This window comes from Stegostoma tigrinum, chromosome 11 (assembly GCF_030684315.1).
Source record: "Stegostoma tigrinum isolate sSteTig4 chromosome 11, sSteTig4.hap1, whole genome shotgun sequence".
In the NCBI taxonomy this organism is placed as follows: domain Eukaryota; kingdom Metazoa; phylum Chordata; class Chondrichthyes; order Orectolobiformes; family Stegostomatidae; genus Stegostoma; species Stegostoma tigrinum.
The window spans coordinates 46,266,728-46,281,955 of NC_081364.1; the positions used below are offsets into that span (position 1 = coordinate 46,266,728).

The following is a 15,228-nucleotide window of genomic DNA, read 5'->3' on the forward strand; positions in this document are numbered from 1 at the left end:
TCTAACCTCCACCCCTATCTTATACTATCATCCATATGCGTGTCTAATAGTCGCTTAATTGCCCCAAATGAGGCCAGCTCCATTACCCTCTCCGGCAATGCATTCCATGCCCCGCCACACTCTGAGCAAAGAATCTACCTCTGAGATCTTCCCTGTCGCTACCTCCACTCGCTTTAAAACTATGCTCCCTTGTAACAGCTACCTGCACCCTCGGAAAAAGTCTCTGGCTGTCTATTCTTTCAATACTTCTGATCATTTTGTACACCTCTATCAAGTCACCTCTCATCCTTTGTTGTTCTGAAGAGAAAAGCCCTAGCTCTCTCAACCATTCCTCGGAAGACCTTCCCTCCATTCCAGGCAACATCCTGATAAATCTCTTATGTACCTTTTCCAACACCTCCACATATTTCCTGTAATGAGGCGACCAGAACTGGACACAATACTCCAGATGTGTCTGACCGAGGCTTTTGTATAGCTGGAGCATAACTTCACGGCTCTTGAACTCAATCCCTCCATTGATGAAAGCTAACACACCATACACCTCCTTAACAACTCTATCCACCTGGTTGGCAGCTTTCAGGGAACTGTGGACATGAACCCCAAGATCCCTCTGCTCCTCCACACTGCCAAGAATCTTTCTGTTAAGCCTGTGTTCTGCTTTCAAGTTTGCCCTTCCAAAATGAATCATCTCACACTTTTCAGGTTTAAACTCTATTTGCCACTTCTCAGCCCAGCTCTGCATCCTATCAATGTCCCTTTGTAACGTAGAACAGCCCTCCGCACTGTCCACAACGTGACCCACCTTCGTACTGACCTCGAACTTACTAATCCACCCTTCCACTCCTTCATCCAAATCATTTACAAAAATCACAAATAGAAGAGGACCCAGAACACATCCTTGTGGAACACAGCTCGTAACTGAGCACCATGTTGAATATTTTCTGTCCACTACCACCCTTTGTCTTCTAAGGGTCAGCCAATTCTGAATCTAATCTGCCACATTCCCGCCATCCCATGCCTGCTTACTTTCTGTATGAGCCTACCATGGGGAACCTAATCAAATGCCTTACTTAAATCCATGTATACCACATCCACTGCTCTACCGTCATCCACACGTTTGGTCACCGCTTCAAAGAATTCAATAAGGTTTGTATGACATGATCGACCCCTCACAAATCCATATTGACTCAAATCAAACAGTGCCTTTCCGAGTGATCATAAATGTATCTCTCAGAGCCCTTTCCAATAATTTGCCCATTACTGACATAAGACTAACTGGCCTATAATTTCCAGGGTTATCCCTATTCCTTTTTCTAAAAGAAGGGAATGACGTTTGCTTCTCTGAAACCTTCCAGCACTATACCCACTGACAGCGAGGACAAAAAGATCATCGCCAAAGGCCCTGCAATCTCTTCCCTTGCTTCCAATAGAATCCTTGGGTAACTCCCATCAGGCCCAGGGGACTTATCTATCTTAAACTTACTCAAAATTCCTAGCACATCTTCCTTACTAACATCAACCTCCTTTAGCCTACCAGCATGTTTCATACTGTCCTCCTCTACAACTAGGTCTCTCTCAGTTGTAAACACCAAAGAAAAGTATTCATTAAGGACCTCTCCTATCTCTTTAGGCTCCGTGCACAAATTCCCTTTCCAATCCTTGATTGTTCCCTACCCTTTCTCTGGTCATTCTCTTATTGCTCACATATGTGTAAAAAGCCTTGGAGTTTTCCTTGATCCCATCTGCCAAGGTTTTCTTATGCCCCCTTATAGCTCTCCTAAGCTCTTTCTTCAGCTCCTTCTTGGACAACTTGTATCCCTCTAGAGCCTTTTCCATTCCTTGTTTCACAAACCTTGCATAAGCATCCATTTACCTCTTAACCAGTCGGTCAATCTCTGTTGAGAACCAAGGTTCCCACACTCAACCGCACCTTCCCTGTCTGCTAGGGACAAATATATCGAGCACACACAGTATGCATTCGTTAAACAATCTTCACATTTCAATAGTGCTCTTCCCTGACAGCATCTGTTCCCATTTTACGTTACCCAGTTCTTGTCTAACAGAATTGTAATTACCCTTCCCCCAATTATAAATCTTACCCTGTTGTATGTACCTATCCTTTTTGATGACTATCATAAAAGTAACAGAGTTACGATCACTACCGCCAAAATGCTCTCCTACCAACTGGTCTAACACTTGGCCCAGTTCATTGCCAAGCACCAAATCCAAAGTGGCCTCTCCTCACTTTGGTCTATCTGTATACTGTGTCAGGAATCCCTCCTGAGTGCACTGGACAAAATCTGCTCCATCTAAACTATTACAGCTAAAACATTTCCAATCAATATTTGGAAAGTTGAAGTCACCCATGACTACAACCCTGTGACTTGTACACCTTTCCAGTATCTGCCTCCCAATCTGCTCCTCCATTTCTCTGCAACTATTACAGGGTCTGTAAAAAAGGTTACCCTGCTCCTTTCTTGTTCTGGACCTCAACCCAAACCGACTCTGTAGACTTATCATTCTCGAACTGCCTTTCAGTAGCTCTGACTAGCAATGCTACTCCCCCATCTTTTTTCCACTCTCCCTATTTCTTTTAAAGCATCTAAATCCCGGAACTTCCAACAACCGTTCCTGTCCCTGAGTTACCCAAGTTTCTGTAATGGCAACAACATCGTAGTTCCAAGTACTGACCCATACTCTAAGTTCATCCACCTTATTCCTGATACTACTAGCATTGAAGTATACAAACCTCAAAACCATCCCTGTGTCCACAATTACACTCCATGGACTACATTTCTTTATAAACAACCTCACTCCCTGTTGTGTCCACTGGAAGGCTAAATACCTCATTCTTTGAATTATAAATCTGGTTCCCCACCCCCTGCCAGTTTAGTTTAAAACCATGCTGTATAGCTTCAGCAAACGTCCCTCCCAGGGTATTTGTGCCCTTCCGGTTCAGGTGCGACACATCCTTACTGCACAGGTCCCACCTTCCCCAGAATGTGCTACAATTAGTCACATAATGGAAGCCCGCCTTCCTACCCCAGCTCTGTAACCACATGTTCAGCTGCACTCCTTCTTTATTTCTTACCTCATTATCATATGGCACTGCTAGTGATCCAGAGATAACTATCCTGTTTGTCCTGGACTTCAGCTTTCAACCTAACTCCCTGCACTGGGTTTTCACATTCTCTGTTCTTTTTCTACCTATGTCATTGGTGTACCACAACTGCTGGTTGCTCACCGTCCCCCTCAAGGATCTTGAAGACATGATCCGAGACATCATGGACCCTGGCACCCGGGAGACAACATACCATTCGTTCATCTTGTTCATGTACACAGAACCGCCTGCCCATGCTGCTTACTATCGAATCCCCAATACTGCTCTTCCCCCCCTTCCCTTCTGTGCCACACGGACAGGCTCAATGCCAGAGACCTGTCCGCTACCCCTGGTAGGTCGCCACGCACCCCGCCCCCAACAGTATTCAAAATGGTATACTTATTATTGAGGGGAAACGACAACAGGGGATGTCTGCTTATTCCCTTTCCCCTTCCTGAGAGTCACCCAGCTACCTTTTTCCTGTGCCTTGGGTGTGGCCACCTCCCAGAGGCACATCTCTATCACCCCCTCAGCCTCCCGAATGATCCAGAGTTCATCCAGCTCCAGTTTCCTATCGCAGTTTTGGAGGAGCTGGAGTTGGGTGCACTTCTCACAGGTGAAGTCAGAGGGGACACCAGCAGTGACCCTTGCCTCCCACATCCTGCAAGAGGAGCATGCAACTGCTCCAGCTTCCATTCCCTCTACTCGAGATTTTCAGGAGAATTAAAACAAAAGCCTTAACTTACCGACCCATCACAGTCTTTTTTTTGGTTAGAGGAGGAGGATGGGTGGGACACTCTACACATGCAGTGTTTCGGGTTTAGCCAATGCCCGAATATATCAGTTCTTTCCTGGCTCGCATTCTCGCCACACACCCACCGCTGAAAACAACAGGGCCACTGCTGCACGAGGTAAGTTTTTATGCTGGAAAAACAAAATAACCTTAACTTCCCGTCGGCATTCTGGCTCACGCTACTGCCACTGAAAACATGAGCAAATCAAGAGCAAACTCCATAGCTAACCAAATGTTTTTGAAATGGTGTCATTGTTGCAATGTAGGAAACTTGCCACTTAATTTACACCTAGCAATATGCTACTTATTTGATACCAAGCATATTGGAAACCAGTTTCAAAATGGATTACTGTGAATATTTTCCAAACAAAAATCAATGCTTTTAATCCTCCTCTAAAACACTCCGAAAATCCACTTTTACAGTATTAGGAGCAGAATTTGAAAATCAGGTAAAAGAACAGAATTTCTAATAGCAACTCTGGTCTGGGAATTCCTAGCAAAACTGCAATCAATAGGCATCAGGGGTCAAAAACTCTGCTGGTTGGAGTCATATCTGTCATAGGCCAGTCATCAGCTCCAGAAATCTCTGCAGGAATTCCTCAGAGTAATGTCCTAGGCCCAATCATTCTTCAGCTACTTCAATGACATTCCCTTTGCCAACAAGTCAGAAGTGGGGGTGTTTGCCAAAGATTACACAATGTTTAGCATCATTTGCAACTCCTCGGATACAGAAGCAGTCTGTGTTGAAATGTAACAAGACCGAGACAATATCCAGGTTTGGGCTGAAAAGGAGTAAGTAACATTTGCAGAACACAAATGCTAAGCAATGGCCATCTCCAATAACAGACAGACAATCTAACCACATTCAATGGTAATGGTATTTGTCAACATCCTTGGGTTACTATTATCAAAAAACTCAATGACCTGCCACATAAATGCACATGCAGGTCAAACTCTAGGAATACTCACCTACTGACTCCCCAAAGCCTGTCCATCATCTACAAGTCACAAGTCAGGAGTGATGGAATACTTCCCACTTGCCTGGATGGGTGGAGCTCCGACATCATCACCCAGTACAACGCAAAACAATCTAACTGACTGGCACACATCCACACCCTCCACCACTGATGTTCAGTAGCAACAGCATTTACTGTCTGCAAGATGCACTGCAGTAATTCACCAAAAATCCTCAGACAGTACTTAAAGGTTTCTGCAAAGATCGGTAGCTCGGGTTGTGGGTGAGGTTGTTGACTTACTCGGCAAGCTGGCTTGTTCTCATTCAGACGTTTCATCACAGTACTTTCCGACCCACAACTACGTCCATCTAAGAGAACCTCACCACCTACCAGATCCCCTCCAAACCACTCACTGTCCTGAATTAGAAATACGTTGCCGATTCTTCACAGCTGCTGGGTGAAAATCCAGAAATTTCCTGCCTTATGACATTTTGGGTCAACCTACGTTATGTGGATTGCAGCAATTCACATCTTCTCAAGAGCAGTTAGGGATATGCATTAAAATTGTTGACTAACCAGGGACACCCACATCCCATGTGCAAACTAAAAAATGTTTTCACATTAATGGCATTGTGGTTCATCCAGATCACGGAATTTGGTGATGCAAATACAGCAACAGGGACCAAGAGTGGTGATGTTAAACTAAAGCTGAATGATATTAATATACACAGAGGTGGGAAAAAATTACAAATGAGATCTCTGAGGAGCAGATATGGATCAAAACTAATAGGGAGGCACTGTCAAGTTCACAGTTGGGGGCCACCAGAGACAACGTCGGGTGGCCAGGGACAGAAGCCATTGTACAAGATTCTCTGGCTCTTGTTGGGCAGGGAAATAATGGATCCAAGCACGGTGATTTCAAACCAGTAGATGGAGGAATGTGCCCGTTAACATGGCCAACTATGGCTAACGCTGCAGAGAGGTTGAGAAATACATTATGTTAGTGCACTACAGAGATGTGATTTGTGACTTTAATTAGACTGTTCTAGTGCAATGGCATGACAAAACATGGAGTTGTGAGAAAAAGGACCAGACACTAATTTACAAGGCATGAACATCTACATGAACGAACAAGTGAATGATTTATTGTCACACATATCATGAAGACAGAGTGAAAAGTATGTCGCCACAATCCAGCGCCACTTAAGTTACAATAAGGACAAAAATAAATTAAATAAGAGCTCATCTTCTGCTCAAATTGGGGTTGAAAACACAATTTCAGGTCTTCTGCAAGGTGTCTGGATGGTGTTCTGTTCCATTCCGGGAACAGCAAAGACTATATGGATGCCTCAGGAAATGCCAGCTCTGCTGTCAAGAGTCCAGGCCTCATCGCCAATGTCAGGAGACAGCTGGCAGCCAGGGCAGTATGCTCGGAGTTCCGATTCACACTGTCAATGCTGCAGCCTCCACCCTGTCAACACTGCTCCGGCCTCAAAGACGAAGACGACAAAGTAAAATGACGAAAAGTCGAAAGAGAAAACGACTTGCCAGCCTGGAGAAATGGGCTCAAACAAGCCTGAATACTACGTACCATGCCAGTGCCATCTTGAACGTGCCTAGTGATGGAGTAGCATGTTGCATGGACAGAAAACTTACAAGTGGGTTTTTTAGTTTGGAGTAGGGGGAAGGATGGTAGCAGATCTGAAAGGGAGGGAGATAGCACCTGAGAATATTCAATCATTGTGGGCCCTAGGAAGGCAAGTCAGGTGGTAAACAGATTAATGGGAATAGAGAGTCATAGAATGGACTTCATTCACAAGACGAGCTTGAAGAGGCCGTGATGGAATAGGAGTCAAGTTGGAGAAAGACACATGTTAATGGCTGAGGTGGAAACGTCTGTTTTGCAGGCGAGAGAAGGGTGCGGCAACTGAAAAGTTGGTCTGTCTTTAATGTCCTCAAATTGAAGATGGTTGGTCTGTTTATGTCATAAAAAGAATAAGAAGTTAACACATCATTCAGAAATTTAACCAGAGACAATGTTCAAATAAAGTATATGTATATCACAAAAATGTAAACATTCTATGCAGCCATACATTTTCAACGACTTCCAGATGAAAGTGAGGTTATATAAACAGGAATTTACCATTAGGAAAGGACCCGAAGGCAGCAGAAGGAACACCAGCATAAATGCCACGGAACCCTCCAGCGTTGTAGAATCCCTGCTGACTCTGTAATCTGGTTTTCATGGTGTCCAGTGGGAAGAGTGTCAGATCCACACACATTCCTGCCAGGCCACCAGCCTAAAATGACGAGGGTAAGTTATTTTAGCATCATCACTTTCATAAACATTTACATACAGACTGTACTTTCAAAAATGTACTTTATACTGAAAAGATCTTTATAGTGTTACTTGTTATGGTATAAACGTTTAAGTCATCCAAATTACACCATCAAAACCAGGTAATACTCAGATGTGCAAATTAGGTGGATTGGCTGTGCTAAATTACCTGCAGTGTTCAGAGATGTCTAGGTTTGGTACATTAGCCATGGGAAATGCAAGGTAGGGCAAGCAGATGGATCCAGATGAGATGCTCTTTGGAGGGTTCTTGTGGACTTGTTGGGACAAATGGCCTGTTTCCACCCAGTAGGGATTCAAAGAAGATTTCTAAATCGTCAAAATTTTATTTTTTTTCTGTGCCATTTCAGGGCCTGTCAATTTGCTGAAAGGGCAGATTTTAGAAATCACAAGACTGTCATTATTACAAAGATTGGATTCCTGTTTAGTATACATCATGACCTAGATGCTCACAGTGAGAAACTGGCATTGCTTCAGTTATGATCATTGATTTTTCAATGTGGGCATCACACTAAAACCAGAACACACAGTATTGCATGTGATCATCTCTTTTTCACTGTTAATAACATCCTGACACAAATGAAATCAATCCTTCATAGTCACTCCTACTTATTTGAAATTTGGAGACTTGCTTGCAAATCTTCTTGTTGGGATATTCTTAAACTTTGGCTTATTACTGCTTAAATGGGCTATGCATTGAAATTGTTTCTCTCAAATCATTGAGCCTAAGGAATTTGTTAACCAATGAACACGTCTCACCTATCGAGCCAAGAGGTCTCTAACCACAGGCACTCTGATGTACTCCCATGCAACGCTCAAAGTAAGATCTGACAAGCTGCTGGAGGACACTGTCACACAGATTTAAAGTTCAGAATAATATTTACAATCAATTTTAGTTTAGCCAAATAAATGGCACATTCTTTTCACGAACCATCGTTCGTTATATGGTATTATGACACAAACTCAGCCTGAACTAAATGAGTCCAAAAGTAACTGCTGCACTGACTGAATTTGTACCACAACTCATCCAATTTAGTATTTCTTTTGTCAACTTTTGAAAAGAGGGAGAGATGACATGGTTGAGCTATTAAATGCATAAGAGGCACAGTTGGACTTAGATAAATTTAGAAAGCTAGAAAGATATTCGTTAGAATATGTAACAGAACTTAAGAAAACATATACAAGACAGCAAAAATCCTGTTGGGAGATTCTGAATTCAATATTTGCCTTTAAATTGTTGTACTGTGCTAAGGTGTCAAACATGGATAGGTTCCACATATTAACTGGAGGTACATTTTCAGGACCAAACATGCCCTTACAACAGAAGACCGAAGACTTAAACGAAATCTTCAGAACACATTCATTCCCACTGGCCTTCCGTCTCAATTAGTAATAACACAATGGACAGCAAATTTCATAGTCAGTCCTCAGATAAAGGCAAAATACTGCAGATGCTAGAAATCTGATAAATTTAATAAACGGTACTAGAGAAACTCAACAGATCTGTGGAGAGAAAAACAGTTAAGACTGAGTCCAGCTTGACTTCAGAACTGGAGTCTCTCAGGCACTTTGTTCTTATTCGAGATTCCCCAGACATGGGCCAAAAGCATCAATACAAAGGAAGTATCATAATTAAATGACGTGAAGATAGACGTACCTCTGGCAATTACAACAAACAACAGAAATTGGCAAACTATAACAGAAGAATGAACCCAGGATTGCCTAAGGTACAGTCAACATGTGTTTTAGATGAGACTCGATACTATTCTGAAGTTAATAAAATGTGAGGTTGCATGAACACAGCAGGCCAAGCAGCATCTCAGGAGCACAAAAGCTGACGTTTCGGGCCTAGACCCTTCATCAGAGAGCTCCTGAGATGCTGCTTGGCCTGCTGTGTTCATCGAGCCTCACATTTTATTATCTTGGAATTCTCCAGCATCTGCAGTTCCCATTATCTCTGATACTATTCTGAAGTTATTGACCTCAACTGAATAACATGGTATTTGAAATTACGAACAGTACAACTGATCAGCATGAAAAGAAAGGTGATATTGATCAGGCAAAGGAAATTGCACTAATTACAAGAAGCTTTAGCCTAGTAATGAAAGTCTTACTTACTGACCCCCTCAATAGGGCATCATGGTGACTCGGTGGTTGGCACTGCTACCTCGCAATACCAGGGACCCGGGTTCGATTCTAACCGTGGACAAACTGTCAAGTGAAATTTGCATTTTCTTCCCATGTCTGCATGGGTTTCCTCAAGGAGCTCCTGGTTCCATTCAGCTTAGGCGGATTGGCTAAGTTAGATTGCCCAGTGATGTGAGTCTAGGCAGATTAGCCACGGGAAATGCAGGGTTAGGATAGAGGATGGGTCTGAGTGGGATGCTCTTCAGAGGGTCAGTGTAGACTCGTTGGACCGAATGGCCTGCTGCCACACTGTGGGGATTCTATTCTATTCTAGGACACTTTCAGGTGTGCTGCATTGGACAATGGACATATCCACAGCATGAAAGTAGATTGGTTAAAATGCTACCTAGATAACAAGAACCAAAGTAAATATATATATATAAAATATCAAAAAACAGTGATGGTTCCCCGTAAAATAGCAGGGGTAAACCATTATCAGCACAAATGCAGTGTTGGGTGAAACATTCTTCAAGTTGTGTAGGCTACGAATAAGGCTCAAATGAAACCGAACATGGGACAAGTCAATCATTTTTAGAAAGTCAGTGGATTTACAGTCCAGACATATTGTCGTCCTTTAACAAGACCTAACTTCTCTAATCAAGATATTAAGCAGGTGTCAATGGCCTCAAGGGATGAGTTTAATGGACAAAAGGCTAATTCTCCTAGAATTACATTGGCAAATTGTCAATCCATCTTTTAACAAAAGTTACTGAAAGTTTCAGGAGTAAGGGATAATGAGTATACTAAGCTTAAAGAGGGGATAATCTCTAAATGTTATGCATGTTAAAAATAGGGACACTTATGAAACTATTTCTTAATGAGATTGTAACAATGGACTTGAAAGTTCAGAATACTGAAAAAGAAATCAATTTACGCTTCATCATCGTAACAACTAGATTTATTTGTCTACAATGATTGTTTTTTTTAATCTATTTCCTAGGTGGATAATTGTATTTGTTAGTGTGAAATTGCTGATGATAATTAAGAGAAAACATAAACATGAGAAAAAGATAAACACCAGTTTCGAAACACTAGCTAAATTTTAAACTGAATGACGGATATTTTGCCAAACACAAATTTAGGGATGCATGAAAAAATGCAAGTTTATAATAACAGACACAGCAGGATAAAGTCCCTTGATTAATGGGCTATTGTTACATGAAATAGGTAAGATCTTTTTCAAATCATAGTGGACCAACCAGGTTGTTAACATTTGCCTCAGCGTGGGCAAACAACTCACTGTAAATGGTTACGGAACTACAATCCACATTCATTACTTTTTGGCATAAATTCAAAACTTCTCACTCAAGAGACTAAATTTTTGCTCAGCTCTTGTAAGCTGTATGCAGGGGAAAGAGAATTACTAAAACGTTATGTTGAAGGCCATCAGAAATAAACTTTAATCCATGGGAAACGGTATACAACCAACGAGATGAACAGAAAGAGTGAATGAAGTTACTGATAGAGATGGGCACAGTAACTGGGCGACCAAATGGCTGGGTTCATTTCTCAACTTTAACTGGCTTGGATTATACAGAACCTGAAGGTATGAAAGGGACAAGGCACCATGTACTTGACGTATATCATGTATGAGAAATTGGCAAGTCCACATTACAGCAAATGAAGGGCTGACTGAGTATGCAAAACATGACATGGTGATGCAGGAGAAGATGTTTTGCCCCAGCAAACAACTGAAAGTAAGCAGCAAAGTTACACTGATGCCAAAAGAGGGCCAATGATTAGAGGAATGTCATCAGTAAATTAACAGGAAAAGCCACCAACAAATAAAAACATGGACTAAATGTGAAAGATAAGGGATGTGATAAATTCCACAGATCGACAAAACTAAGAGAAGATACAGAAGACCAGAAAAAGCACTACAAGATTCGAAACTGGATCTAGAAGTGAATATTTCCCTCGGAAAGGACCAGAAACTTGCAAAACAAATTTTGATCATTGGGATGGGGAACTTTGGAGCAGCAATCCAGAACAAGACAGAAGGATAAATAGTTGTAGAATGACAAGAACAAGGATAATGAAAGACACATGCAATATCATGAGAAGTTGAAGTCCTTACAATGAAGGTGTTTCACTGACAATGGAAAAAATATGTTTATAAAGGATGTTGACTAACAAGTGTTGGGAGGTGAAAGAATTTGGTACATTCAGAGAGGTACCAGCCTAACCATACAGATGAATTTGCAGAATAAAATACTGCCTGATGGGACAATTACAGGGAAAATTAGGCAGGTGTCCCAGGGTTTTGAACTGAAACTTGCTCATCCAACATTTGCATGGACTCCTCCGGTGCAGGAAATGTGTCCTTGAAAATTATCTCAACGCTTTCACGTAAGTCATTTGATGCAAAAACTGTTTTGTTCTTATTCACTGATGGGATATAGCCATCACTGGCTGGGCCAGAACTTATTGCCCATCCATAATTCCCAAGGGGCAGTTTACTGCCAACAACATTGCTGAGGAACAGAAGGAAAGAGGTGTTTTTTTCAGTTCATAGTTTGTAAGGACTTTTTTTAATAGAACAAATTGGAGCCTGGCTCAAAAGAGTGATGTCACAGATGAACCTTACGTTCATTGGTTGATGATAGCTACTTATTTGACTTATCGGGTACTTCCAAATTAAACTTAAAGAGAAGAAATACTTACAGTTTACAACTAAATAACCAGCAGGAAATGTTTAAAAAGTTAAATTAAGAAACAACTAAAATACATTGGAGGCCTGTTGCACCTGTGTGATGTGGGAGCTGGTGGACCCCAGTGGCCACATCTGCAGCAACTGTTCCTTTCTTGAGGAACTCTAGCTCAGTGTGGTTGAGCTGGAGTCTTGACTTCAAACACTGCAACCCATCAAGGGGAGAAACAGCCAGCAAACGTGTTACCTGGAAGCTGTATGTCAGCAGGCAGTCACACTCCTTAGATTAGGATAACGTACCAATGGAGCTTTAGCCCTTGAGCTTATCCAATACATCTGAGATTCTAGCTCCCGGCAAAGGGGGGGTGGGGGGGGGGAAATGGGCTGGAGGCTGCAGGGAGGATGGGCGAACTGACCGTAGCACCATGGTATAGCAAGCCATTCAAGAAGTGGGAGTAAAGACAAATATAGTTACAACCAGGAATAATTTATTCAGGGAATAATGGCCATTATCTCTTTGCCTACAAATTTAGTGCCTGTGTGGTCCCCTCCACTTCACCTGACAAATAATGCTCTGCAAGCTCATGATTTCAAGTAAATCTATTAGACTATAATATAGTGTCAGGTGACTTCTGATGTTGAAAGACAAGAAAATCAAGCATGGGAGGGAGCAGGCACGAAAATGGAACTGAACTCAACAACCAGATGAAGTCATGTTTTATTGGATGGCAGAGTAGGCAAAGGTGAAAGGCCTACTGCTGTTCTACTCTGATGTAAAACATTGACTCCTTGAATTCATTTGTGAAATTTCGAGCATTTAAGAAAAAATCTGGCAGACTTGAATTTACTCAATACCTTTGACAGCTCCAAAGCATCCCAATTCATTCAACAGTCAACAAAACGCTTTTGAAATGTAGCTACTGTTTGAACCGCAGAAGTCATTTTAACATAATTATCTTTAAATCAATAGATGCCATTCGTCAGATTTTCAAAGCAAACCTCCTAACTTTACCATCAGGGCTCCAAACACAGTGAGAAGTGAAGTGTCTATAGATATTTTAGGGATTCATAAATAAATGAAAGTGATAGTTGGTACAATATATACAGAGTTTTACTTCAACAGTTCATTCGTTGTTTGCTGGGCAGAAATTTAATTATACTACTGCCTCCATAATTCTTGCAGTTTAATAACAGACCAAAATGCAAAGCTTCAGTTAAAACCTGCCAATAAAAACCATTAAAACGCTCCCTTGTTCCGTATTATTTTCCTGTTTCACTGGTGCCGGACTTGAAAAACCAAACTAGTTCTCTCCTTTCCTGCAAATAAGTTTTTCAACGGAAGGAGTCACACGCTACTAATAGAAGTGCTCACCACAAGAGAGGCGAGAAACTCTCTGCTTTCCATCATTCCGTTCAGAAACTACTCTCAGCTGAACGCGAGTGAGAGAACCTCAGCTCCTCCTGGGCGCCGCCATGCTCACCCGGCCCTCCAAACACTGCTTCCGGGGTCACGGCTGGCAGCTCCTTCCGGTTGCAGCAGTGACCCGGAAGAATGAGTGAGCTACTGAGCGGTGCTCAGGCCCACTGTTTTTGGGCTTCGAACTGGATTCTGTTTCAAACGCTGCCTTCGTTCTCATCGAGCTAGTAACCTGGCGTGGGAAAGGAAGTAAAACAGGTTAAAGTGGAGTTACGATCCGGGAAAAATGTCACCGCTTTAAACACCAGGATCGGTTCATGGTCTGCAAGGCCAGAGAGTGTCAGGATTAAACGGGCAGCTGTGGCCCTGCGTGCCCTGCCTTACCTGACCCCTCAGCAACACCAGCTCTAGACCCAACATTTGTTTTCTACCAATGGCAGACTGTGAACATTGAAGAAAAGTGATTCAGGCAAAGAGATGCCAACTGCCTAACTAATTTTCAACTCTAGGATTGATAAGCCAGTCCACCTTTGTGGTCTGGATCCCACATCCTAAACCGTGGAGAGCGTCTCCTTGCCACCATTGGGAGGGCTGCGATCGTTCGGGTGCTCCTTTGACTCTTGTGCTTTGTGAATAATGTAAAGGCAGATCTAGTTTCTCATGGGTAAAACTAATTCGTGGGATTGGGAAAAGTGGCATAAGAGTTAAGAAGGAAAAGGTTGTTACAAAAGAACACCATTCACACTACTGGTTTAGGAACTCATACGTAAGCTTGGACATTACTGAGGACGTAGACTCTTCCACCTTTCACTCCAGTTTACTGAAGACCTCTGGTACACTGCTTGCTGTTCCTCTGCCTCTCTTTGCAGTTTGACCATGTCACTTATAGCTGAATACAAAGCCATTTCTATATGGTACCCAGACCCCAGCAGTCCTCCATTTATCAGAGCTTCCAAAAGCTTCTCCTTCCACCAGCTATGGGCTTTTGTTAGCAATTCACTAGCCAGATTGTGTTCCCAAGACCAACTAGTAAGTGTACCCACAGAGGTGAGAATCTCTATGCTGGTGGAGGATACAAGGGAATACTTCTCAAGTGCATCTTATGAGAGATCACACGCTTGATCTTCAGAGATGGTGTTCTGTCTGACCCTGAAAAGAAATTCTGACAATACATCTGCATCATCACTCATACCTCCTATTTACAATTTCATAACATCACTCTGCTGTTGCTCTGCCTCAGCTCAACCAAAGCTTTATTATTTTTCACACTGAATATTTCAATGCTGCTGAAACCAACCTGCCATTTTCCACTGTCCATGAAGTTGAACTCGTTTATATCACAATTCACATCAAATCCAATTTGTGTTGGGGTTGCACTCTCAGCTCATGCAGTTGCAGTACCTGTGACATCTAAGCAAGTAAATAAAACAAACAAAAAATTGCCGATACTGGAAATCTGAAACAGAGGTTATTGAAGAAACTAGCCTGTCTGGCAACATCTTGGAGAGTAAGCAAAGTTAATATTTCAGATCCAATGACCCTTCAGAACAGAAATAAATTTGCTCACTGTCTAACTATAGACCTTGGAGACATCTATCACTTATATTGTTGAATCTATAGTGATAGAGTGGCACAATCTCACTTTACAAAGTGTACAGGTTTGCTATTTAACACTACAGAATTTGCAACTGTGGGACTGTGAAGGGGGCAGCAAATAGCACACCAGGGTGTGGGGTGGGGCGATTGCAGCTACAGCAAAGGGGTCAGCC

The 15,228-nt window shown here is 42.3% G+C and overlaps 1 protein-coding gene across 5 annotated transcripts in view; it reads right to left on the minus strand.

The window, feature by feature from the left end:
• The window catches only part of slc25a26 (solute carrier family 25 member 26), a 212,392-nt gene extending 198,841 nt beyond the window's left edge, over positions 1-13,551 (minus strand). For 3 of the 5 annotated variants that reach the window (XM_048547940.2, XM_048547941.2, XM_048547938.2), the window contains exons 1-2: positions 13,415-13,550; positions 6,993-7,149 (exon numbers count right to left, since the gene is read on the minus strand). In XM_048547940.2, coding sequence (XP_048403897.1) covers positions 6,993-7,149; positions 13,415-13,450 — 193 coding nt within the window. In that variant the 5' untranslated portion in view covers positions 13,451-13,550. Of the gene's footprint in view, positions 1-6,992; positions 7,150-13,414 lie in introns of all 5 variants that reach the window. The other 2 variants (XM_059649929.1, XM_048547937.2) reach the window with 1 other exon arrangement.
• Positions 13,552-15,228: the final 1,677 nt, after the last annotated feature.